The sequence below is a fragment of the Odontesthes bonariensis genome, chromosome 19 (assembly GCF_027942865.1).
Source record: "Odontesthes bonariensis isolate fOdoBon6 chromosome 19, fOdoBon6.hap1, whole genome shotgun sequence".
Taxonomy (NCBI): Eukaryota; Metazoa; Chordata; class Actinopteri; order Atheriniformes; family Atherinopsidae; genus Odontesthes; species Odontesthes bonariensis.
In genome coordinates this window covers 30,532,295-30,557,333 of record NC_134524.1, presented here as the reverse complement: position 1 = coordinate 30,557,333, position 25,039 = coordinate 30,532,295, and the positions used below count along the sequence as shown (strand labels likewise).

The 25,039-nt window shown below is 39.6% G+C and overlaps 1 protein-coding gene across 1 annotated transcript; it reads right to left on the bottom strand.

Moving 5' to 3' along the window:
• Positions 1-274: 274 nt before the first annotated feature.
• pygmb (phosphorylase, glycogen, muscle b) lies at positions 275-24,731 on the bottom strand. The gene is made up of 20 exons (XM_075451905.1): positions 24,383-24,731; positions 22,216-22,317; positions 20,219-20,297; positions 20,009-20,112; positions 18,636-18,767; positions 17,838-17,949; positions 17,601-17,683; positions 14,322-14,465; positions 13,603-13,695; positions 13,086-13,232; positions 11,964-12,127; positions 11,710-11,824; positions 11,365-11,466; positions 11,136-11,283; positions 10,980-11,038; positions 9,793-9,934; positions 7,887-8,094; positions 4,028-4,162; positions 3,737-3,803; positions 275-1,522 (listed from the first exon to the last, which is right to left on the bottom strand). The coding sequence occupies exons 1-20, from the start codon at positions 24,623-24,625 to the stop codon at positions 1,373-1,375; spliced, it is 2,529 nt and encodes an 842-aa protein (XP_075308020.1). The 5' UTR covers positions 24,626-24,731; the 3' UTR covers positions 275-1,372.
• Positions 24,732-25,039: the final 308 nt, after the last annotated feature.

Below are 25,039 nucleotides of genomic sequence, written 5' to 3'. Positions count from 1 at the left end.
GCAGGTGCACATACTTCTGTGGTTGATGGTGGAGGACATGGTTGCTGGCATCATCAGTACTCTATGTGGATGATAGGAAATCTGGAGGTGGGTAATGAAGTGCAGATGAAGTCCTTGATCCCTCTCTCAAAACACTTAATTACCACAGAGGTGAGTGCTACTGTGTATGGAGAAAAAAGGGGACTTTTTGTATCACAGCATAAATCAATACATTACATTTTGTGAGAATTTAATAAACACCTCTGTCAAACCTTCAATAAATGTACTATGTTGATTTCTTAGATGGAGTTTGTTTTATTGTGATTTAACAGTGATTTTCAGGTTAGTCTTTTATTGAATAAAATAAAAAGCAGTGACGGCGTAAGGATCTGTTCGGTGGACACCAGTTTCTGCAGTTCAACAGTCGTCAGACATGCAAGCGCAATAGCAAAAGCACAAGAGGACGATGTTACAGTGCATCAACACTGTTACAGTACAGTCATCTATGTTTCACACAAAAGTACAGCAGAGAATAAACACATACTTCAAAGGCTAATTCTGTCACTTAGGTTTTAGGCAAAGAAGGTTTTCTTTTTTCTGTCACAGGTCACTTTGAGGAGCAGAAAACACGAGGAGACACAGACATGCTGAGGAGAACACAAGTCAATTCATAACTGTGTATAAGGATTCCTCTATCAATCATAATAATTATTATGACGATTTTAACACACAGACAAATGGATACATTCAGTTAACACCATAAACACAGAGACTTGCAGAACAATCAAGGAGTCTTTTGAATGAATATTAATGTAATGGGAATACAGACAAATGGCATCCTAAAAATCTTCACGTAACAGCGATGTTTTGAGGCTGTGGTGCACTTGGACATGATTGGCTTGGAATTATCACAGTACTGAGGTTTATCTGTATTTCTGCTGGTTTTTTCTTTGTCAAAGGGGAATGTAAGTCCTTTAGGTAAAATGTCCAACTTTGGTAAAATATACAAATAAAGTATATTATTAATGTTCCCAGTGTAATCAAATAATCCTATTATTTACATGTATATCATGAACATTTTAAAGCTCTATGCTTTTATCATCTTTATCATCTTACTGTATTTCATCAAATCTGTTAATTCTAGAAAAACTGACTTGGAGTTGGAAGGTTCTCACTCATTAGAGAGAAAAATGTATTTCCAGTGCAGAAAAAGAGAGCAAACACTTTGCATAAGCCCATTTCAACTAATTGATGCGAGATCATGTGGAAAGCCATAGAGGTTGTACAAAAATCAAGATTTTGTCAAGAAATATTGCTACAGTCCAAAGTGAAGAAGCTACAGGGTTCATCTCTGGACTAAACGGTGAGCTGCAGAGGAGGTGGGTGTTGGGGTTTAACGAGGGTCATCTGGGGCAGCAATCTTCTCCAAACTGGGCTCGATTCCCCAGATCTCCCTGGCATACTCAGAAATGGTGCGGTCACTGGAGAATTTACCACAGCCTGCAATGTTATGGATCACCATCTTGGTCCACTCTTTGGGGTTCTGATATAGGGTAGGAGAAGATGGATAGGAACATTAGGTGCAACATTATTTACAGCAGAAAAATGTTATTATTCTAACTTAAAACTCTAACATCCTGCTCTACTATTTGGTAGAGTACATTTTTTCGGTGTTTATACTGTATCTTATCGACAAACCTACCTAAATGATCTCTACCACTCAGCTATGTGATGCTAAAAGAAGTCCCATATTATGCCAAATCTTGATGCTTTTACCTTGTAGTGGCCCCCAACCACTCATAAAATAAAAACACTGATTCTCATTATTATTGCCCAAAGAAAATGTAAAAATCTAGGGAAACATTTTCCTTTTGCTTTTCTCTCTGTGCTGACATTAAAGGGTTAAAGAGTATTTAGCTAAAGCAAAACCTCTTGTTTTATGAAGTTTAATGTGATTTCAAAGCTCCATAATTCAATATTAAACAACATCCTTATGATAAATGAAGAAAAAAGTACAGAATAATGAAAAAGTAAAACCAATAAAAGCATCATTTTAGCTCTGCCCAGCAACTAGGAAGGGAAACAAGGCCAAATGGCACAAACAAATCACACATGGAATTTATATAGGATGATGGAATGACATTTTATTCACTGACGAATTAAAGTTTGAATTTTGGGACGGTAAGAGAAGGGTTGTTGTAAGAAAAAATGTAAACGTGAACTATAAAAATGCTGTGGATCAAACCCCACAGCTGATGGGGTTAATTTTCAAGTGTGGTGGTGTTTTGCTTTTTCTGAGCTAGTTACCAGCTGTGAATCAACACCACACTGAACAAGGACAAAGAGCACTCAATTCTTCAGAGTAATGCTACACCTTGTGGTTGGTATCTTTGTATGAGAAGGATTCATATTACACTTGGAATCCTGAATCAAGCCTGAACCATCTTGAAATCAGATATCGTATTCTTTAATGTAAAGCACTGGAAATCTGACCAGTCATTTCCAATATCACTTTCCACATCTACTTTTAAGGCAATTTTTACCTGATACCCCAAAAATCTTTTTAAGGTTAAAAAATTTGAAATTGTCAACAGAATGTGAAAAATCCCAACTCTGACGTTCTGTCGAGATGTCTGCGTATTGCATATTTAAAAGCTTCTTTTCTTCTATGATACACAAGCATTTTCATAGATATCTGTTATTGTAAGATTTCTACTATTCAAGTTTTAGCACATTAACTATTTTAACTATCTTACTATTTTAACCCCTTAACGCCTGAATTTATATAGCAGTATATGAAAAAATATTTTGTGTGTGTTTTAGCCTTTAAGTAGATGGTAAATATTACACTTGGAAGCCTGAACACTGCTCTGCTTTGGAGAATTGTTACTGAAGAATACAGAGAGCTGCCTGTTGTAGACTTTCAGTCACCTGATCTCAATTAGATGAAGATATTCATGGACATCTCTTGTAGATTCAATCATATAATTCAGGCTGCAAGCAGCAATATTGAGCTCTTGCACCCCCAGATAATCTGAGGAACACTACGGTGGGGACTAAGACTGCAGACACAAAGGCATCCTCAGGCCTGGATGCCTGGCAGAAGTTGCTCAAAAGCAGTTAAACATCATTCCATCTTTTATGGTGAAACACTGAAACCTTCCGAGCCATGGACATGCTGTTTAATGGAAACGCTTTGCAATCTACTGTAGCTTTCTCAGTTTCACTAGTTTAGATTCGAGTTTTTATGATCACAACTTTAGAGGAAGTTTGTTTCAATACAAAACCAGATAATAGCAAAATTGAACCTCGGTAAGCCGCCATGTGTGCAGTCCTTTTCAAATTTCATTATTTAGCTTTACAAAGGTCCTATGATTAGACTGACAAGTACTTCGGAAGAGTTCTTTTAAACTAGCCTAGAAATGTCAAAATCACCAAAATCAAATTTTTTATTCAAAATGTCTGATTTCTGTAAGGTTTAGGGAATAAGTCCACAAGGCTTTTTTGTTGGTCATTCAAGAGGTATCATTTCAATTGGGTCTCAAGCACCATTTAGAGCACTAATTATTATAGATTAGAATAAATATAAATAGTGAACAACTCGATCCCATTGTTTGTGACAGTGAAGCAGAAAAAGTAAATGAAACCTTCTACCTAATATTGTGGACAGGTTATGTACACACATCTTTGATAATTCAGGACGACAGGCTGCAAGCTCAAGCTTGCTCGCTGGTTTCCCTTCTGTTGACATACTGACCTTGTAGAGAGCGCTGACTTTCTCCTGACATTTGATGTAGTCTTCATAGTCTGCAAACACCTTGAACCTACAACACAGACATTCAGTTGTGAAGCAGATAACATGTAACGAGTACTTCAGTGTGAAGTTATTTCCTGAAAGTCGAAAGCTTTTCTTTAGATTATGTTTGATAATGACTTTGCTTGAGATAGGTGAGGAGTTTATGATAGATAAAACAGATGGCAGTGGATGAATATACACCAGCACGGGTAAAGTGTATATTAGTTCATGTAAGCATCTGTAAGCTCCAACCTGTCATGATTCATCAGCATGTTGACAAGGTCTTTAAAAAGGCCTGGCTGGCAGGGACTGAAGAACCCTCCTGAGATCTGGTCCATCGCCTGCTTCAGCTCTGGGATGCGGTTGTAGTAAGACACAGCGTCGTAGCTGAAGACGACAGTCATCAAACATGCGCTTAAGTCTTAAGCAACTAAGTGGATGCTACTTGTGTTATCCAACAAAACAGAATATTCAAAAAAAATTGAATCTCTAAAAAGGCAACTAATTTACATTAAAAAAAACTATATGCAAAGGAAAAAACAGACATCATTTTGTAAACCATCTTGAAATCAGATATCATAATCTTTAATGTAAAGCACTGGAACTCTGACCAGTCACTTACAATATCACTTTCCACATCTACTTTTAAGGCAATTTTTACCTGATACCCCAAAAATCTTTTTAAGGTTAAAGAATTTGAAATTGTCAACAGAATGTGAAAAATCCCAACTCTGACGTTCTGTCGAGATGTCTGCGTATTGCATATTTAAAAGCTTCTTTTCTTCTATGATACACAAGCATTTTCATAGATATCTGTTATTGTAAGATTTCTACTATTCAAGTTTTAGCACGTTAACTATTTTAACTATCTTACTATTTTAAAAGTTAAAGGTGATAGAGAATGGTTGAATGGGGCATTAAAGGGGAACTCCGGGGCATTTGAAGCGTGTTTCCATTGCTAGAGGTTGTCAAATAATGATAGTATGACACAGAGAGGTGCGTATCTGCGCTCCCTGTGTGAAGATCGCTCTGTCCGCACAGCATGTCATGCGAGGCTAATACGTGGTGGCTAAGGGGCAAGCGCTAACCCTTCCACGTAAAACAACAACTTGCACACTGCAGAAACGTCACACCACTTTATAACCCATCCGACAATAAAGTCACAAGCCTTACCATCAAAACCATATGCATGGTTCTCACATTACTGGCATGGGGACGTTACAAAACAACTTTATAAACAGCATGTAACTCACCGGCTGGTTGTAGGCTCGCGCATGTGAAAGCCCAGAAGAGTCGATGGAGAATAATCCCATATACAAAACAATTATCTTCTCTAGAAAAACTGCGTTCAAGTATTTAAAACATTACAACAATACTTGCCCAGTAATATTCTTGTAATGTTTTAAATACTTGAACGCAGTTTTTCTAGAGAAGATAATTGTTTTGTATATGGGATTATTCTCCATCGACTCTTCTGGGCTTTCACATGCGCGAGCCTACAACCAGCCGGTGAGTTACATGCTGTTTATAAAGTTGTTTTGTAACGTCCCCATGCCAGTAATGTGAGAACCATGCATATGGTTTTGATGGTAAGGCTTGTGACTTTATTGTCGGATGGGTTATAAAGTGGTGTGACGTTTCTGCAGTGTGCAATTTGTTGTTTTACGTGGAAGGGTTAGCGCTTGCCCCTTAGCCACCACGTATTAGCCTCGCATGACATGCTGTGCGGACAGAGCGATCTTCACACAGGGAGCGCAGATACGCACCTCTCTGTGTCATACTATCATTATTTGACAACCTCTAGCAATGGAAACACGCTTCAAATGCCCCGGAGTTCCCCCTTTAAAGCTGCAGTCTGCAGGGTTTGTTGTTGTCATACGTAAAGTCCTACTTTTTGGCATTTTAAGAGTTTACATGATCTATCAGAACGCTTGAAGTTGAAAACGGTGACCTCCGTAGTCGCAAAATGCAAGAAATGCTTATTTTTTAACCGAAAAATAAAAAGTTATTCAACTTCCTGTCCCGCCCCTTCAAAACACATGAGAACTCGTGCACGTAGACGTGCACGCCAGATGCGCTTACACGACTCCTCATTCATCAACTCACCTGTCATTTGCGATCATGGAAGACACAGTAAGTAGACTAGCCCGTAATGAAGTTCAATAGTCCAGATAAATAAGCGTGGGGACGAGCCTACCTTGTATCGCGCGTGCACAATCGGTGATTGACAGGCAGCAGAGCCCAGCTCGTAAACCTGATTGGTTACCTTTTACCGGTCCGGTCTGCAATTTTGTAAACAAACCTGCTGGCTTTGGAATAAAAATATATAAAAATATAAAAATATATGAATATATGAATATAAAATGTACAAGGTGTGTACAACAATACACAGTATCCAATATACAGAGCAACAACAGTGCAGTTTCATTAGTGCAATTTTAATGATGGTAAAGTGACTGGGGCAGGTTATGAGGTGATTATGAAGTGTTCATAAGTCCAACTGCAAGGGGGAAAAAACTGTTTTTGTGATGGGAGGTTCTGGTCCGAATGGACCGAAGCCTCCTGCCCGAGGGGAGTGGTGCAAATAGAGAAGGGTCAGCTGTGATCTGACCTGCTCGCCCCATAGTCCTGGAGACGTGCAGGTCATGGATAGATGGGAGGCTGCAGCCGATCACCTTCTCAGCGGAGCGCACAGCGCACAGCTCGCTGCAGTCTGTGTCTGTCCCTGTCGGAACTGACCCTCGACTGAGCAAAATTCCGACTGAAGCCTGTTCGGAATCGTGCAAGGTTTGTGAAACTGTACTCCGTGAAATGCGCAGAGCAAAGGAAAAGTCGGCGGTTGTATGTACTGGGGATGCTGTTAAAAATAAATAAAAGCCATTGATCGCGAATATTGCTTTCCGGGGGAAGAATATGTAACGATCGTAGTCCGCTTTCACAGCCTTGGAAGGCACACCAGTTCCTGTTTCTTGCCGAAGGGGCGTGTCTGAAACGGGGTGGCTGTGGATTTGGGTGTGGGGGGGGTGATTGCTGAAAAAGTGACATCACTTTTTCACAAAAACAGATTGGCACTTTTTCTGGGGGATATTCAAAAAAGGGGAGTACTTGAAACAGAGGTTCTGACACTTGCTGGCACTTCGTGTGTACTCCCCACAGCGGTGAGACTCAGAACTAACACCAAAAACGTGAAAAAGATGATTATGATTCTCTATCCCCTTTAAAGATTTGTAATTACACCTGCATTTAGGATGTGATTCTTGTCATCAAGACCAGCTTCTTCCAGCTGAGGACTCTTGCAAAGATTAAATCGTATCTTCCTCGGGCTGATTTTGAAAGAGCAGTCCACGCATTTATAACATCGCGTTTGGATTATTGTAATTCTTTATATATAGGGTTGGACCAGCGTTCTCTGCAGCGTCTACAGGGCGTCCAAAACGCTGCAGCCCGCCTGCTGACCAAAACAAAGAGGCGCGAATCCATCACCCAAGTCTTGTGCGCCCTTCATTGGCTCCCTGTTGGCTTTCGGGTGAAATTTAAGGTTTTATTGATTGTTGTTAAGTGTTTAAACTCCATGGGCCCGTCTTATTTAAGTGAGCTGCTGCAGCCCTACACTCCACTCAGAGCACTGAGGTCAGCTGACCAGCTCCTGTTGGCTGTTCCCAAATCCAGGCTAAAGACCAGAGGTGATAGAGCCTTCTCTGTGGCAGCACCCAGACTGTGGAACAGCCTCCCATTGTCTGTTAGATCCTCTCAGTCTTTAGACCAGTTCAAATCTGGACTGAAAACGCATCTCTTTTCCCTGGCCTTCCATAGCTGAAATGGAGTTCACCTTGGCTTGCTACTTTTATTGTTATTGTTACTGTTATTTTATTGCTAATTTTATCTCATATTTTATTTTCATCTGTGATGAAAGTCATTCTTATTGATTTTATTGATGACTCTCTCGTGATGCAGTTGCTGTTGTGAAGCACTTTGGTCAGCTGAGGCTGTTTTAAATGTGCTATAGAAATAAACTTTGAATTGAAAACTTTGAATTGAATTATTTTAGCAAGTTTTGACTATTTTTTCAGTGTAATCCACATTTATCAAATCACACCGCTCTCAAGCTCACCCCTTCTTGTCCATAGCCTCCACATCATGCACCCTCATGCCAAAGATGAAGAGGTTTTCTTCACTGGCCTCCTCTGCCATCTCCACGTTGGCTCCATCCATGGTGCCAATGGTGAGGGCACCATTTAGCATGAATTTCATGTTCCCGGTGCCAGACGCTTCAGTGCCTGCTGTGGAGATCTGCTCCGACAGGTCAGCCGCAGGAATGACTGCATGTAGGAGATACATGGATTATGATGTTCTCATAAGAGACTATTTTCATTGCTGCAGCCAAAAGTACAAAATATTCGAGTTTAAGCAGCAGTTTAAACCTGGAAGCCTCTATGATGAACAACTACAGACCTGTCTCTAATCTCTCTTTTATATCTAAGATTATTGAGAAAGTTGTATTTAACCAGCTCAACGACTTTCTGAATGAAAGTGGAAGTCTTGATAACTTTCAATCAGGCTTCAGACGTCATCACAGCACTGAAACAGCTCTGGTCAAAGTGTTAAACGACATCAGGTTGAATACTGATTCTGGTAATGTTTCAGTCCTGGTCCTGTTGGACCTCAGCGCTGCGTTTGATACTGTAGATCACAGAATCCTGTTGCACAGGCTGGAAAACTGGGTTGGACTTTCTGGAGCGGTCCTTAACTGGTTCAGGTCCTACTTAGAAGGCCGGAGTTATTTTGTTACAATTGGCAGCTATGAATCTGAGCGAGTGGCCATGACTTGTGGAGTCCCCCAGGGGTCAATTCTTGGACCTCTTCTGTTTAACTTGTATATGCTCCCTTTGGGTCAGATATTGCAGAACTTTAACATCAATTATCACAGTTATGCAGACGATACACAACTTTATGTGTCTCTGTCACCGGACGACTGCAGCCCAGCAGACGTACTGTGTCAGTGTCTGGAGGAAGTAAACACCTGGATGAGAGAGAATTTTCTACAATTAAATGAAGACAAAACTGAGATCATTCTGTTTGGTAGCAAAGAGAAGAGGGTCAGCGTTGGTAAATATCTTGAGACTCGGAACCTTACAATCACTGACCAGGTTCGTAACCTCGGAGTGTTGATAGACTCAGATCTGACTTTCAGCAGCCACATCAAAGCTGTCACCAAGGCAGCTTTTTACCACCTCAGAAACATCAACAGAATTAAAGGTTTCCTCTCCCAAAAAGACCAGGAGAAACTCATCCATGCATTCATCTCCAGTAGACTCGATTACTGTAATGCTCTTTTAACTGGACTTCCCAAAAAGAGCATTAAACATCTGCAGCTCATCCAGAACGCTGCTGCTAGAGTTTTAACCCGGACTAAGAGATCTGAACACATCACACCAGTTTTAATATCTTTACACTGGCTTCCAGTCAGTCACAGAATAGATTTTAAAAGCCTGCTGATGGTTTACAAATCCCAGAACGGTTTAGGCCCAAAATACATCTGTGATATGTTCAGAGAATATAAACCCAGCAGAGCTCTTAGATCCAAGGACTCAGGTCAGCTGGTTCAGTCCAGAGTCCAGACTAAACATGGAGAAGCAGCATTTAGCTGTTATGCTGCTAACAAGTGGAACAAACTGCCAGTGGAGATTAAACTTTCAGCAAATGTAGACATTTTTAAATCCAGGTTAAAGACATTTCTGTTCTCACGTGTCTATGCATGAAATATCTTTTAACTTATCTAGACTGTTGCCTGTTTTTAAATTCATTTAAATGATTTTATTTGTTTCTTTTTATATTCTTTTATGTATTTTTAATGCTTCTTGCACTCCCTGCTGCAATGCTTTTATTTTATGTAAAGCACTTTGAACTGTTTGTACATGAAATGTGCTACAAATAAATATGATTTGATTTTGATTTTGAATGTACCAGTTAGATAATTACACAACACATATGAAAAAACAAAAAATACTATTTGTTACCTTTTTCAGCCAGAGTAACTTTGTAGTTCTCCAAGAATATGACCTTAAGACGGTCTCCCACCACAGCGTCATTATTGACAATATCACCAATTGATGTGATCAGCTTGATGATCATTTTGGCAGTGTGGTAACCTGGAGCTGCCTGGAAACACATAGGATGCACTTGTTGAGAAATACTAAATACAAACCAATAAAGCCAAGTTACCCTTCATGCTCCCAACTTTGTGGAAACAGTTTGGAGATGGCCCCTTCCTGTTCCAACATGACTGCGCAACAGTGCACAAAGCAAGGTCCATAAAGACATGGATGAGCCAGTTTGCTGTGGACGAACTTGACTGGCCTGCACAGAGTCCTGACCTCAAGCCGATAGAACACCTTTGGGATGAATTAGAGCAGAGACTGCGAGCCAAGCCAACATCAGTGTCTGACCTCACAAATGCGCTTCTGGAAGAATGGTCAAAAACTCCTATAAACATTCCTAAACCTTGTGGAAAGCTTGCCCAGAAGAGCTGAAGCTGTTATAGCTGCAAAGGGTGGGCGTCATATTAAATCCTATGGATTAAGAATGGAATGTCACTTAAGTTCATATGTAAAGGCAGATGAGCCAATAGTTTGGGCATTTTAGTGTAGCTTTAGTGTAAAAACCTGACTCTACAGTCCAAAGTTAGAAAAATACACTTCTGAAGTTGCAGTTACCACTGTCACAGCTGCATTAGAATCAAAGAGAAATAAGCATTGAAAAAAAAATGCTTTCCATATTAAAAACAGACATTAAGGCAGTGTCCAAAGTTTTATCTTAGGTCAGTGATGTGGCTCAGTGAGGCCTTAGGCTAACACATTTTAGCAGTCTCCCAGAATGTAGTCGAGCAGGAAAACAAGATTAACATGCTTCAGCTTAAGCTAACAACTAACTTCAACTAACATTTGTTATTATTATATAATAACAATAAAAAGAGGAAGAACAACAAGAACAACAAGAGGAAGAGTACAACATTTTTACAATATTAACTTTTCTTATGGCAGAATAAATATATTTGGCCAACTGTTATGTTAAAGCTGCTTTGTAAGGACTTCTCTGTGTTGTGAACACACAATAATGTACCTGATATCAATATCCTTCCCCAGCTCTGAATAAGATTGCATGCGAGTATATTTTCCAAAACATCAGTGTTCAGTTTGCTGCTCACCTTTCCTCCAATCATGATAGTCCGAGGAGTCCATGATTTGTTGGGTTCCTTCTTGATGCCTTATTTGAAGGGAAAACATTGAAAAGTGTTTCCTTAAGTCTGAATCCACATTTGCTTCTGTAAATTTGCCAGAAAAGGAAGAAAAGCAACACTTACGGTTGTACAGTGTGATGATGTGCAGGCAGTTGAGCAGCTGCCTTTTGTACTCGTGGATCCTCTTTACGTGGACATCAAACATGGAGTTGGGGTTGATCTTTAACTTGTAGTGTTCTTCAAGATAGGCAGAAAACTTCATCTTGTTCTCCTTAAAGTTCAAGCAGACTAATGTGATTACAAACAGGAAAGATACACAATATGTCTTAGTTCTTGCATTTGAAGCTCTCACTTGTTTGACTTTAGAAACATCTCGAATGAACGCATCATCATCCACAAAGTCCAAAAGATTCTTCAGCTGGTCCAGGTCCCGGATGTAATCCTCTCCAATCCTCTGGAAGTCAAGCAGGTCAGGGAAGTGAGCAAGCTCCAATTTAATTTCTCCATCAAAACTTTTTTTACTTGCAAGTGTTCTGTTAAAACATTTGCACAGATAACATATCTATGAAAACGTTTTCTGAACTTACAGGCATGACTCGGTCAAGAAACTATCTTGATCTATTAAGAAGCTGACACTGCGATTTTTACTCCCACAATCTGTGACAACCGAAACACTGTAAGGACTATATATATATACCTCAGCAATGACCTCAGCCAAGCCTGGGTTGCACATGACCAACCAGCGCCTGGGTGTGATACCGTTGGTCTTGTTCTGAAATTTTTCGGGGTCGACTTCGTAGAAATCCTTGAACCTGAGGAAGTTGTGGAACAACAACCGGAGACAAATTTGGGAGATCAAAACACTGGGACAGGAAAACATTACTTCATATTCAAAAAGCTAAATTTCTTAGTAAAAACAAGTTGTACAAGAAATAAGAGTGTCTTTCTTACACAGTGCTTTTTATTATTTCAGAGTGGATGCGGGCCACTCCGTTGACAGCATGAGATCCCACAATGCACAGGTGAGCCATGTTGATTTTCTTGTTGTCCCCTTCCTCAATCAGGGACATTCTACGCAGACGTTCATCATCTCCAGGGTAAAGTTTAGAGATGCGCTGGAGTGGGGAAGAAACATGTACATGTCAACTGGTAGATCAAGGCTTTTTATCGTGTTTTTTTTATGTCAATTTTTTGGTGGCTGCCATTTCTCAATAGTGGAATCATTGCTGGTGTTACTGATCAATATTTAATTTTGGAACCCCCCCACGTGTGACATACAGATATCAATTTCCTTTATCAATAGTCAGCAGCTTGGGGCAGTGGAAATTTGGCAAACCTGGCAAAACCAGCAAAGTTTGTGGCCAGAAAATAAAACAATGTGGTGAGAGGCTGACTCAACATTCAGCAATAAGAAACAGCTTTGTTCATAATTCTCTCAATAAGATATATCTCTCACAGTATACACAATCTCTTATTTGATTAAATGTTAAATGTCTTCTTTAAAAAATTATTCTGAGAGGTCTTTAATGTAAATGTAAATGTATTTTATTTATACAGCCCTTTACAGACGATGTACCAAAGTGCTTTACAGCAGCTAATAAATAAAGAGAAGAATAAGTAAAATCAAATAAAAACAATAAAAGAACAGTGAAAGGAATAAAATACAACAAAATCAAATAAGATAAAATAAGATAAAAGTGTCATCATACTACTGGGTATTAAAAGCAATCCTAAATAAGTAGGTTTTTAGCCTAGATTTGAATAAATCTAGGTTTAGTTTAATTTTTAAAACATGTAATACCAAGGCAAACATGCTCTCATTCATCAGTTCAGACCCACTAAAAGTGTGTGTATCTATTAGTAGGGTTCCTCCCCCTGTCTGTACATTCCTATTTTCCATTTATTCCATCTTATTGTGCTGTGCATGGCACGTTTATAGGATGTAAGTTTTTGTAAATGGGCGTGTCGATGCACCCATTTACTAAAACTAAGTGCGAGTGCTCAATTTAGACAAAAATAAAGGGCTGTGGGTTTATTCTGGAAATGCTCATAAATCAAATAGTCCCCTCATACCTCCAGATGCCTCCTATTGATCTCGTAGATGATCTCCAAGTGTCGAGGAAGCAGGTTTTGGAACAGATCGACAGGCCAGCGCTCCAGTGCCTCCGGCAGGACGGTGTGGTTGGTGTAGGCACAGGTGCGAACCACAATGTCCCAGGCCTGGACACAGAGAGAATTTCACTTCACCTTGACATTAAAAGCAGTGGGAACGCAGGTGCTTTCACACATGTAACAATGAACACATGGATGGCAAACTCACATCAGGAAACACAGCCAAAAATGCGAGTGGTTAAATTCAGCTATGTCAGAATCCTTCTTTGTGGGGAAATACTATTCTACATGATTCTATTCTACATTGTCTTCTTTTAGTTATTGTGTGTCACTTAATTTTCAGACTGACGTGATCTACTGGACATGAGAATGTTCAGCAGTACAGATGAATGCAAGGAGACTGAGTTGCCACACAAGTGACCACTGGAGAAATACAATGGTTACAGTTCTTTGAAGAAGGACTCGACCCCAACACAACCTTCTCCCAGGTGAGTTTCTCAATGTCCACCAGGATCCTCATCAGCTCAGGAATGGCCATAGCAGGGTGAGTGTCATTCAGCTGGATCGCCACCTGCAGCCCAAGATAAAAAATAACACACATAGAACAAGTACCAAATCAAGCTAGGACAGGGACCTATATTTTCTGACTTTTATCACCATTTAACACTGTGTGAAAACAAGTACAAATCAAATCTGCATAACTACAATACAAGTACATTTTGCAAATTTGAAAATACCAGTCAGTTCTACAGGTAGAGAGCTTTTCTCACACCTTTTATATACCAGAGATGGCCAATTTGTCTCACCAATCAAATTAGTCTAATTGCTAACCAATGACCAAGAGAGAGTTCAAGCCCTATTTCTGCAACCAGGCTTTGCATCGTGTGGAAAAGTAGCACTTTAGTTGCTGCCTGTTTTCAGCTAATTGTGTCGATGATTTCTAATCGTGTTGATGAAGTTTAACTTTGTGAAATGAACTATTACTTTGAAACCTGCAGATTTGATTTGAACTCGTAACTGTGAATTGTACTTTTGACCAAACTTGTTCATTTTATATATACATGCAAAAATAGATTTGATTTATAAAGTTATAAAACACAGAAGTTACAATGTATATGTACATGGTACAAAACTTATGTCCCTTTCCAAGCCCCACGAACAAATAAATATAATATCACATTGTAATGGAGCAGTCACCTTGTCTGGCATTGTAGAAAGGTCTAATCGCACAAATTCTGTGGAGCCAAACTTTGAGGCTTTGAATCGACGGATGATGTCTTGAAGAGTTGCTGCTACAACAAAATACTCCTGCTTTAGACGCAGCTCCTTCCCTTCAAAGAACTGAAGAACAAAGGCAGAGAGCTGTTAGAACTGCCTTCCCATTTTTGTCATTTATGCTGTGTTAATAAACATGCATTGTTTTTATACTTAGTATTCTGACACTAAACTATGTCTTCTTGTGGAAGTTCAGTGTGCACTTGTCATTCAGGTCTTCAGTGCACTTCACATGGGAAGGTCAAGGCCTCACCATATTATAGAGAAAATAGTAAAAAAAAAACACTTATTCACTTTGAACAAGGATTTTCCCAGAATGGGGAGTAAAAAAAAAAAAACCCATTTCCAGGAAGAAACCACCAACAGAAGTGTGTGCTACTGGATGTGGTATGCTTCCTAGGATGTCCTCATTTTTCACAATATTGCACAGATAAAGACTTGTTTTACATGTCAGTTAAAGTTGGGTAGGAGATCCTGAATTTTGAGTCCAGCGAAGCTGCATTTTGAAAAAATACACAGGTCAAAAGTCCCACCCCCTTTGTTCAGACTTCCCCCCGAAGTCTGCTTGTTCACGAGCACGTTTTCGGCCCGTTGTTGGCACCTTTTCTGCCATAATGTTTAAATCGTCGTTGCCGTATTTAGTATATGCTAACTATACGTTTAATAATGCTAGGTGCTAGCCAAGCTGGCTCTAGTTTAGCTTCCTGCCAAGCTTCTGGACGCGTAATTCGTTCACGAAGAAGGGTACGCGCACAGGGGGAAGGAGGGGGAGGGAGGAGCAGATTGCAGTTTGATAGACGCATGAGAATCCAATCATCGTTAACAGTCCGTTCAGTATGATTGGATAGTGTTTTTCCTAGATTGTACGTTCTAGAGGCCACTAAAACTTTTCAGTTTTGTGTCAAAACTTTTAATTAATTGGTTGCAATGGGGGTGTGAAGAGTATTTCAAGCAATATGTAAAAAAATGCTCCAGAAAAAGGACCCCTACCCCACCTTTAAAGGAAGAAGAAGGGAGAAGTTAAAGTCATTCATGGTGATCGATGTACGTTTCTGACGCAAATATGGCCAGACATTCTTGAGTTCTGAAGAGGAAAATGACAGGTCATCCAGACCCTTATGTCTGTTGTACTCGTTTTTGATATGGCTTTGTAGTTAAATATAGCTTGATAATCAAGCTATATTTAACTACAAAGCCATACATCAAGCCTTGATGTTACCTGCAAAGAAATTTTAATTTATGTAATATTTTAGAATGATATTGCCTTAGGGAAACAAGTATAAGGGGGAAAGTATCTGTTATAGTACAGAACCCAAATTTACATGAACAAAAGATAAATATGACTGACTGAGGTGTCAGACTTTATTAGTCTAATGGGGTCTGTATAATATAATTCATCAGAAGTGCTGCAGGAGGACTCTCTTGGAATGGAACTGATTTGTTTTGACATATCTACCAGGTTCATTTGTAATTAGTCTATTTTTGGATGCCAGTCTACTGGGCTATGTAGAGTGCACTCTTTCAAGCCGACACGGCAACAAGAACACCTATAGTACTGTCCAGAGCTGTCCATGTGTGCCTCCCCTAAAGAGTGAATACACGTCCTTAAACCAATCTAATAATAATCATTTACTCCCAATGACATGCTCCAGATTTGGAGTTCCAGTCTCATCCATATCAAATGTTGGGCTGAGATCCAACAGAACAAGTATGGAAAAAGGCTGTTGTATCAGGCTATGAGAGGATTGTTGACGACCTTCACCAGTGTTGTGTCTGATATGATGTGCTCTAAACCTAAAAAGCCCATTAATTAAAATAGATTGATCAGATCTAATATGGATCTAAAATCATGACATACAGTATACTGCATAATATACAGTACATATATGTCATTAAAATATTTTAAACACCTTCATAACAACGAGGGTACTGTATTTAAAAAGCTACTTCATGGCTATAAAGAAATATCTACAAACATGGGTAATGTTTCTGCATGACAAAAAAGTTGATCTACATAACAGCAACTAATGGCTTTCTTGCCCTTCTTTTAAGAGGATGTCATTCAGAGGTGTTTCGCAGGCCAGTCAAATATACAAACTGTGTTTATGAAACCACATTGCAAACACAAGTCACGCAGAATGAAGACTGGCATTGTCTTGCTGATTATAACTATGGAACTCCAGGGAATAATAAGTCATCTTGATGGTGGCTTTTGTCCAAAAATTTCAATATACACCTCTACAACAATGGTACCTTTGCTCATATGCAAGTCAGTGCAATGAGCAACGATGCACTCCCATACCACCAAATAGACTGACTTTCACACCTTTCACTGAAAACAGCCTGAACGGTCTTTCTCATCTTTGGCATATTTTTCTTAAAAGCAGCTGAAACACAGATTTAGTTGACCACAGAACACTTGTCAACTGTCTTTCCATTAATCTGAGAGGAGCTTTTGCCCAGAGAACTTAGCAGTGTTTGTGTGCAGAATGGAAATATTGCTTCCTTCTCACATAATAGTCTCACTTTACTATTCTCGATGCAGCAGCAGGCATGAGTGAAAGTCATTATATTGATCTCAGTGGCATGAGGATTTCTCATGTAGTGCTGCCTGACGGCTCAAAGACCTTGTGCATCCAACATTGTTTCCAGCCTTGGCCGTAACATAATGCGATGACTCCTTGAATCTGCTCACAATTTTATGTACAACAGATGTTGAAAGGCCAAAGTTCTCTGCGAAAAAGAAAGTCCAAAGTCTTTGGCACAAAGTGGTGAGCATCCTTGCTTGGGAAAATGAAGCCTTAAGTGGATGCTACTTTTATCCACAATCCTGACACCTTCATGTGTTGCCAATCAATCTGCTGATTGTAGAGTCTTCCAGAATGGCAATACTTATATATTCAATCAACTTTTCTGTCTTTATTTGCCTCTATCCCATATTTTTTTCTGGTATCAAAGTCAAGATTTCTTTTAATTTGATCTAAATAAAATGAAGTTGGTCAGTTTAGATGTTCACAGTCATTTCTTTTGTACTCGTGTCTGTTAAATAAAGGTCCACATAAATTAACAATTAAATTAAATTGAATTTCAGGAAACTTTTCAGGAAACAAGGTTTTTTAAGGTTATTATTCTAAATTGAATGTAGAGAGAAGTAGATGGGGATATGTGTGCGTGCAAAAAAATCAAATAGAATCCACTCACATTGTCATTGGGATACAGAACTCTGGAGATGTTCTCAGCCAGGTTTCGGTCTAGCACTGCTTGGATGTAGCCTCCTACATTAACTGCGGGACAACAACAGAGTGAGCAGCTCATGCCTGTCTACTTCACGTCAGGTCTACCACTTCTAGCACTCAGATTCATACTGAGTAGTTGAACATCCAAAGGTTCTTAGTATGTCAGTGATAGTAATCGTGGAATAGAAAAAGCAGAACTCACAGTCTTTGAGGTTGAATTCACAGGGGGCCTTGGCAGACCACAGTCTCATGGTGTTGACAATGTTGTTTCTGTAGCCAGGAACAGGAGTATCATAGGGAAGAGCCAAAACCACCTGGATTCCAACGCAAAAATGAAGTGAAAGTATAAACAAAATATACATCAATATTATTCTGTTACTCTCCTCAAAGGGTCATCTGTGAGCTGATACCAAATAGAGCTTTAACATCAATACAAGCAAATCCATGCTGTGCCTGATTGATTTTGGTGTGAAATAAACAAAGATTTCAGAATGCAAATTCTACTTTTAATCTTAAATATGGCATCAACACAGAAATGTCATCAGAGGGCTTAAGTTGATTAGACGTCCAGGGTTGAGCCACCCCACCTTTTTATATTGCCTCTCTTTATAGTGCCAAGAACACAGGAAATAGGTGCAGCAGTTTATTGAGATATGGGCTAACATAAGTGGAAGTATAGTATAAAAGCCAAAAAAAATTGTTTGCACAACTCTAATGAGCTTAAAAATAAATATTTGGTATGACCTCCTTCATTCTTCGACACAGCCTGAACCCTCTTTGACAAACTCTTTGTAATTCCTTTAAGTAGTCTTCAGGAATAGTTCATAAACCTCATAAGGTCTCAATCTATACTGACTACTATCTAACTTATCCACTGAATAAATGCTAAATCTAAATATTCCATTGTGGAATTCTTTAAATAAATCAGACAAAATAACTTTGACTCTAACTGGTTACCTTTTATGACTGGCCTAATTAGTTGGTGTCTGCTCCTACTAACCTGTGTGTCAACCCATTTCACTCCCTCAGCTGTGTGTTCCACCCTGCCGTAGAAGTGGACCGGACGCATGTACTCAGGACGAGCCTTCTCCCATGGATTACCGTAACGCAGCCAATCGTCAGCTTCTTCTACCTTTGAAGAGACAATACTGTGTTAATCATTTGTTTATAAGAAACATGCTGCAGCCAATGAGGTGTCCAAACTCCTGTGTTGTTATTTCAGTTGAGTGTCATCAATCTTTACAGCTGTTTCCACCTCATTCCCTACTTGTTTATTTTTAGTTCTTTGAGTTGCCAACTAAACCGATTGGCTCAGTTCTGACCCAACCAATGGAAAGTCCGGTCAGTGAACACAATACAGGATCAATTTATGTTGGAAAAAAAGATGGCTATGATTGTCTGGACCCAAGGCTAGGCTTGACGGATCACTTTCAGACTAGTGTTCACAAAATAAAAAAAAATAAAAAAGGAATGTTTCGATGCAGTGACTTTTGACCAGGTGTATAATTACCTTATAATCTCTCTCATCTCAATACTGTCTTTGTGTTTTGAAAATCTGGTCAGATGACATTTTAAACTCAGAGTCATCTAGAGGTGTTGAAACAGGTAAAAATTTTGTCTTCCATTTTATAGACACAGTATTAATCAAGAAAAACGTGAGTTGTAGCCCCGGTGATTACCAAAACTATTACTTCTGCCTTCTCAGCCAAAAGGTCAGTAAAGCCATTTTGAAGTGTGTGGACAATCTGGACAGTTTGTTGGGAATCATACAAGTGTGGCTAAAGTGCAAAGGAAGCGGGTCATGATCATTTCAGCCTTAATTATAAAATAATAACTCAGATTTTTGCAAAATATCTGGAGCCCATATTATCAATATGTGTTTACTAAATAGAATTTAGTCATTTGTAAACTTGTACCTAGGGTGGAAGAATTTAATTTTAGTCTGTAAGAGTTAACACTAATTGGCACTGCTGAAGAGCTCTTTCAGCTCAAGTCTCAGGAAGTAGAGCAAACTCTCTGCTGTAAAGTGACAAAGTTATATCCTGACGCTAACCAGAAAATCTAAACAAGTGTCCTGTCTTTCCGAGAAAGAAAGAACCTTTAAAGATGGAGGAAACACAATTTGTAGGATGGGTTTAATGAATTTCTGGCCCTGAGTGTGAATAAAAGTGCTTCGATCTAAGAAAATAAAAGCATGTAAGAGACGCTCATCATGTATGTAGCTCATCATTGAAAAGGGACATTTGTGTCTGGAAAAAAAGGGCATTAAAGGGGAAGAGTATATATTTATAAAATAAATCACATATTCTTCCTGGATGATTATTAATCAAAATACATGAGGCATCAGTCTTCACAACAGTCACCTTAACATACCTGCCAGCCGTTGCTGATTTTCTGATTGAAGATGCCAAACTCATAGCGAATGCCATACCCGTAAGCAGCCAGACCCAGTGATGCCATGGAGTCCAGGAAACAGGCTGGGGAAACGACAGGGAACAGGGTAGGAGAAGAGGTTATCAGGGTTGAGATAAATCTGTCCGGAGCAATAAACCTCTGTCTGTCAGCAGCCAGCCTATAGCTCACCAGCAAGGCGACCCAGCCCTCCGTTGCCTAAGCCAGCATCTTCCTCGATATCCTGCAGCTCCTCCATGTCCAGTCCCAACTGAGGAACACATCGACACGTTATTTTGGCAAAATAAGTGTCCCGGTATTAATAATGCAGGGTGAGCTTTAACCTTGTAGCACCCAAGCATATGAATAATCATTGAAAAAAATCATTTTGGCTCTTCTTGCATCTTTTTGGGTGGGAATAAACCAATATTTTTGGAATATTTTGGAATTGGGCTATTTTTTATCATTTTAGGAATGTTGCATATTTGCAACTGTGGGCTTTCTTGATTAATTTTGTTCACAAAACCAAATCATTCTCTGCAGATCGTTTGGCAAAAAAGGTATAGTGAAAGTTCACCAGTAACTGATGCTACCACAATAAAATGTATATAATAGACCTTTATTGAACATTCTTAATACAAAGTGCGGAACGCAACCATCATAAACATTCCATTCAACAACAAATCAAACAGATTTCACAGATCTTTGTTGTGAAAAAGTGAAGCACATATAAAATGCAAAAAATGTAATGTAAATAAAAAATGTGCACATGAAGCTAATAAAAAAATGCAAAAAAAAATCATAATAATACAATTTGGAGACCTGACCTCCCATTACCGCTGTGAAAGGCGGACAAAGCAGACCACACCAAACGAGACCAGAACCAACTAGAACAGACCACTGCAAAGCAGAGTGTAATTCACTGAGCCAAGAAAATGATTGCTGTGACAATTGTCGGCACATAAAATGTAATGTAAAAAAATATTACACATGAATGTAAATAATGTATGTAAATTTAAAAAAATCAAATAATGTAATGTAAATAAAAATATAATGTAAATAAATCATGTAAATAAATAAAAAGCTTGTTGCATATCTCCAACTGTGGGTGCTACAAGGTTAATATATTATTCCTCCACATTAGTTCAGATAGGTTTCTGAGGGGAACAATATGAAGACTGGATGCGTTTGTGGGCAAAAGTCTCTGAGTGTCTGACCCCACATTCAGCAGCCTGCATTGTTGCTCACGTTACAGAGAACCGAAAATCAGGCCACTATAGTCTAATTACAGCAAAGACACCACTGCTTAGGGAGGCCAAAAAGAAGACAAAAACTACTTTGTCCAAGAAATTCATACTTTGGCCTGATACCAGATTTAACATTTTTGGTTCCAAGGTTTTTTGTGAAATGCATAAAAGGGGAATAATGGTATCTGCAGGTGTGATTTGCACTTTAAAGCGGGACAATGACCAAAATCCCACCTACAGGCAAAGTAATGGCCACTTGATTAGAAATAAGAGTGAAGAAGTGCATCAGATGACTTGGCCTCCACAGTCACCTGACTGGAAAATGTGGCCACGCTGAAGACTCCAGAAACATTCATTGAATTGCTTCGAGTTTTTGTTGTTTGTTTTTTGTAAACCAAGTAATTACATGTGTTATTTTATAGTGTCTTCAATACTGTTTGTAAATGTAGAAGACAGTAAAAGAAAAACTACACATGAATGAGTGTGTTCAAACTTTGGATGTGTATTGTATATTTCCATAAACTTTATCCAAATATTAACAAACTGACAACAGCTTTGTTGATGAGGCAAATAAGTTCCCTTTGGATATAAAATGGACTAGATTTGATCCCCGGTGATCTCGTCCTACATGTCGACAGCATAGAAAATCTGCACGTGTTATGTTTCTAATTTCTAATATTTTGAATGCTCGCAGTCTGCTTGGGAGCAAGATACTTAACATTTGCAGTTATATCTAAATCAACTGCTATGTATTTGTTGTAGAATTATGTTTCATACTTTAATATTTCTTTCAATCATATTTTCTCTAATGTCCAGGCCCCTTTGTTTACATGCAGTCTTTTGTGCACTCTCAGTGGTAGCAGTATAACTCGTTGCTATTTAAACAAATTCAATTTTTCCCTACTTTCTTTTTATAAGTACAGGCACAATTGTTTTCCTTACCTGGTACGTGGCTTCATCACAGGCGTTCTCCAAGGCAAGGTTCACCATGGTGTTCTGTAGGGTCCGGCCCATGTAAAACTCCAGAGACAGATAGTAGACACGCTGCAGGAAAGCACATAGGTACAACCTGTGAATGCTGCGCTTCATTCAGTTCATTCCTGTTTTAGAGCTGCTAATACTTGTATTAGGGCTGCACAGTGTTGCTGTGGTTAGGTTCCCTGTTCGAATTTGCTGACTCATTGCAGGGGTCATAGAAAAGAAGCCGACAAGTGAATAAAAACGTCCAATGGTGGGAAAGGTGCCCAGCTGTCAGATTTTTATTTATTTTTTTTTTTTTTAACCCCTTGTCCTGTCCAGCATTATGGCAGCAGAATTGTAATCTGAATACCGTTTATGCCAAACACATTTGCTATGCCAAGGGAAGCTTTATGAATGTAAAGCTCCCCTTGATGCCCATCAACTCCTTATTTATTTATTTTTGTTACAATACTTAACGTGGGATAGTACCGAACCGGACCGGGGGACAGAGAGAGAGGGAGAGTGAAGAAGGAAAAAAAAAAGAACAGAAATATGAAGAGACAAAAACAATGACAAGTCAGACAACCGGCTGCTACACCTGTAAAAACAAAACTGAAGACGACCTTCAGCTGTCAGATTAGACTAAATGCTTGGATGCTCTTCTTCCAAAAGTTGCATGATCAAAAGAAAGTTCCTCTGATTAAAGAGCAGATTCTTCCCTCTGTTGACATCATCAATGCAGCATGTGTCTAATAATGAAGACACATTCACTGACATGAAGCAAATATTGATCTAAATTCCAAGTATATTATGAAACAATGAGTTCCTCTACTACTGGCTGAGATGTTCAACCTCAACTGGATATGTTGCTTTTGATGTGTGAGATAGGGACTATCTTCAGTGGCAGATTCATTACGATTCACTGTTTTTTTATTTGTATGTGAAGCAGCAGGACTGAGGTGCTCAAGTAAAGTGTTTGAATGTGACCAAGCTTTGGAGCACAAGGACAGATATGTTGCGTTCCAATCACAATGTCTGAAGGGAGCTTTTAAAGTCACTCCTGGATAATAAGATGTCCAAGTTTAGAAAACTCGTTGTAAATTGTTATGAAAACATGCGAGTTCTCACTGAAATATACAAACTGATCACTTGATTTTCATGAATGCACCATTTTACAAAATAGAGTTATGGTTGGGCTGTCCCAAAATGTGCCCACATGAAATGGCTTTTTCACCCATCAGCTGACTCCAAGTTACTGATTCAGAAGAAAAATATATTTTATATCAGCCTTAAAAAAATGTTGAATACCTGCACACTATAAAAATTAAATCAGCTATTCAAGAAAATAAATAAAACTCAGTAATCTAACTACTTTAAACGCATTTTTTTTTTTTTCAAAAAAAGAACAACTATTATGAGCTTGGTCGTTCCATAACACAGGGCCACAACATGCAAGGAGGGGGAGAGGGGACGGAACACAGATGCAGGTCAGCAAAATGAGCAGTTTATGCAGCTTTTCAATCTACTTTGTCTCATTTAGGGTGATCACTTAAGGCTGCTTAAATCCAACGCCCTGTTCCATTAACGACAGGAAACAGCTTAGCGATGTATTCTTGGAATAAACGAGGACTGGGAAAACACATTTCATCTCGAAATGTCCTTGAAGCTGCGTGTGGCCATTTTGTGATGGGGACAGAGGTGGAGGGGATGGATAAGAGGCCATTACGCACTTACGCCTTAACAACCAGTTGAGTCTTCATTCAACTCGGAACCAGATCTCACAGCTGCTTTGCTCACTGAAGAGGCAGCGAGGCCGCCTTTAGTTGTAAAGCAGCAAATGCGATCAGTGACCGAGTTGGATGCAGAAAGGAAGGAAGTGTCTGCATGTGACAGCAGAGCGAGCAGAACTCTGATGCGCAGCTCACACGTTGAGAGGCAGACAGCACAATGTGACAAGAGAACGAAGCCGGAACGTGTCTATAAATGGATATGAAGAGCACACCAGCTACACGCACATGTAGAGGGGGCACATGCACGCGCAAGAGCCATTGGTTGTGATACTGCAGCAGAGGCGCGCATCCCCTCCCACCGCCCTCCGACCAGCTGTGTCTACGTGCTGAACGGACTGCGGCACCAGAGCTCGCCTTACTTTGGGGTCTTTGTCATAGTAATGCTGCTGCGTCCGGATCCAGCGGCCCACCAGGTGGTCCCGGACCGTGTTGGCCAGGGCGAAGTAATAGTCCCGTTTGGTCGCTACATTTCGGTCCTTCACGAGAGTGAAGTGGAGGTGTCTGTTGAAATTAGTTTTCAGGTCGGCAACATTTTCCACCCCTGCCAGTCCCCGGACCGAGATCTGCTTCCTCTTGTCCTGGTCTGTGAGTGGTTTGGCCATGATCGCAGAACCTGTCTGCGTTTTCACTCAAATGTGAAGCTTGACCTCAGCTGGCGCGCTCTCAGTCCTCTCACTACCCTCCGCTGAGTGCAGCTGCCCGGTGGGATGTTACGCTCCACCTCTGTTTGCTATTACGCACTGAGTGTCAAAATGGGAAGGTAAAAGCGATCTAATCCGATAACTTATTTCAAAATAAAACTCAAATTGGACACGCCAACAGTATCCCAAGTGCGTCACACGCGTTAAAGCAACCAATTCCTCCTCCTAACGACCAGCGGAATGATCAAGCTTCCAAGTTTTACCTTTTAAAACGAATGCAAAAATCATCCAAATGATATTAATCACAAGTATCCATGTTTGGGGAGTAATTTGCTCGGCTTGTAAAACTCGGTACAAAAAGATGCTTTGATTCTG

What these genes read in the sequence shown, in the direction of transcription:
- pygmb (XM_075451905.1), bottom strand. Translation starts at nt 24,625, where the DNA reads ATGGCCAAACCACTCACAGACCAGGACAAGAGGAAGCAGATCTCGGTC. An exon ending in AGAAACTCACCTGGGAGAAG is followed by an intron (nt 13,233 to 13,602) that starts GTTGTGTTGGGG and finishes CTCTGTGTCCAG; the next exon opens with GCCTGGGACATTGTGGTTCG. An exon ending in GAAATAATAAAAAGCACTGT is followed by an intron (nt 11,825 to 11,963) that starts GTAAGAAAGACA and finishes CAACTTCCTCAG; the next exon opens with GTTCAAGGATTTCTACGAAG.